General features: G+C 40.9%; 1 protein-coding gene across 1 annotated transcript; it reads right to left on the bottom strand.

The window, feature by feature from the left end:
* Positions 1–569: 569 nt before the first annotated feature.
* LOC131860149 (nuclear polyadenylated RNA-binding protein 3-like) lies at positions 570–1,543 on the bottom strand. Its single transcript, XM_059214524.1, has 3 exons — positions 1,405–1,543; positions 765–1,009; positions 570–674 (listed from the first exon to the last, which is right to left on the bottom strand). The coding sequence occupies exons 1-3, from the start codon at positions 1,541–1,543 to the stop codon at positions 570–572; spliced, it is 489 nt and encodes a 162-aa protein (XP_059070507.1).
* Positions 1,544–2,347: the final 804 nt, after the last annotated feature.

Raw genomic sequence — 2,347 nt, 5'->3', positions numbered from 1 at the left:
CTTGCATTTCTTTGATATTCTCCTTGAGAATTGGGATTTCCTTTGAAGAAGCCAAGGCAACCTTTTTCAAGCTCACCCTAGTCCTTTTAGCCGCACCTCCGGGAGCACTATCCACATTCCCAACCTCAGTAGTAGCCTCTTCAGCATCAAGGTCCACAATAAACTTGTAGGGTTGGGACCATCAAGGTATTTGGCTATTTCCTCCATGTTCTTGGTCGTAGAGTTGAGGATCTCCGAATCAAAATCAGGAAGTTCTTCATGGCAGCCTTCCCTTCCTCCAGCTTGCTGATCTAAACTTCCAGCTTCTCCACCTTTTCATCCATTTCCTTTTTCCATTGCTCCAGGTTGCTTCCATCTTTCTGTCCCTACTCTTATTGATGTTTAGCCTTTTTTTCCATTTTATTAATTCTTTCATAAACCCATCTATCGAAACCCAGACAAGCATCAGACTGGTTCTTAAGCTTATTCAGGATAAGCATACCAATATTCATCTCATCACCAGCTCCATCCTTTTCCATGCTTGTATCCTCTTTATCCTTGTTCAGCTTTGTTTCCATTTCCTTGTCCTCCTATTTTTTCTGGTTATCAGGCTCCTCCATGGGTTGGTTGTTGAGATCACCAGGGCTTGCACTATGGGTAGGTTCCTCATTACCCTCATCCTCTTCCTGTTTTTCCTTCTCATTACCACTGTCCATTTTAGATGTTTCCTTGACCGAGTTGTTCTAATCGGAATCTTCCTCTTCTCCTCCTTCCTCTTCCCCCACTTCCTCATCTTTCCATCTCTCCTCCCTTTCAGTATCATCAGTCTCCATATCACTACCTTCTTTTTCCATATACTCAGGATCAACCTCCACATCCTTATGTTTATGGCTCAAATCCGTGTCTTCCACATTTTTCTCCGTAGAGCCTTTTTTAGGCTTTTTACTTTGTTTCTGCTCATCCTTACTGGGCCCATAATCCTCACTTTTCCTCTTGCCTTTGCCCGAGGACACCGACAGCCTTTTGTTTTCTTGAATCGCCAAAATCTTACAATGCTCATAAATGAGCAAAATAAGACCATAATGTAGCACAAGAGAAAGGGGGTTCTTACTGTGCTTGTTCAACGAGCGCGAAAGGGACCTGAAAAGGTAATAAGGAAGAGACACCCTTTTCTCATGCCTAAAGTGGTTCAGAAGCACAAAGTGATAGGTATGGACCCTAGTGAAGTGGCCCTCCATAGTGATATACTCCATAATCGCATTAAGCACAAAACCCCAAATTTTTTTAATGTTAGATGCTTCATAATACCCCCCAGACGCTTTGCTTAATTTAGCTCTCTCTTTATCTTTGCACAGAAAGAGCTTCATGCAGCATTATTGGAGACTTTCAGGTCCCTAAAGAAATTGAGGCCAATATGGGGCATACCTGTGACCGTAGAGAAGAGGTCCACATCCAGCTTGAATTTGACACCATGGAATTTGAAAGTGCCATTTTTCCTATTTTCAGCCACTCTAGTAACCGCCAAGTTAACTCTGCTTTTGTCATAATCCACCAGTTTTTCCATGAACGATGTCATAAAACCCTTCTCTAGCTTCGTCCAGACCTTGGGCATCTCCTACCATCTAGAAAGGTTATCGGGTTCCTCTCTTCTTAAGTCACCTCCCATTCTTGAATTCGTTGTACAATTTTTCTGCTTCAGCAAATTCAAAGCGAGCTTCCAGATGACACTTGGGCACTTGAAAATAAGCACCCACAAAGCGTGCGAATTTTTAAATATTCTTATTTAAAACTTTTCCCTTCTGACAAGCTATCATCTCCTTTTTAAAGTTTTGATGATTGATCATTAATACAACCATGATTAAAATGCAATCTTTCTTTCCCCATAATTCTGTCCTTTCTAATGAGGTCTTTAATATTGAAATCAATATTATCTTCACCATTCCATATGCTTTGTTTTTCGGATATAATGCCAAGGTTAGCAAGACCATCCGCGACAACATTTTTTTCCCTAAAAGCATGCTCAATAATAACAGATTTAAAACTAGTAATAATTTCTCTGGCCTTAAAAATGATATTTTCGATAGACCACGAAGGCTCATCTTCACCCTTTAGGCATTTAATAATATTAAGAGAATCTCCCTCCAACCATAATTTGTCATGATTGATATTTTTAGCAATAATCAGAGTATTAAGGGTAGTCGAAGCTTCAACATAATGGCTCATTTGGTTACCCAAAGGACTGGCAACAACCACAAGACAACCTCCAGCAAAATTCTTGACAATACCCCCATATCCAGCATTGTCAGGATTTCCCTTAGATGCCCCATCGAAATTGGCCTTGATCCATCCCTGGGAAGGAAAGCTCCAG

Source organism: Cryptomeria japonica, chromosome 11 (assembly GCF_030272615.1).
Source record: "Cryptomeria japonica chromosome 11, Sugi_1.0, whole genome shotgun sequence".
Classification (NCBI taxonomy): Eukaryota; Viridiplantae; Streptophyta; class Pinopsida; order Cupressales; family Cupressaceae; genus Cryptomeria; species Cryptomeria japonica.
Note: the sequence above shows the minus strand (reverse complement) of the source record. Positions and strands in the feature narration are given on the sequence as shown.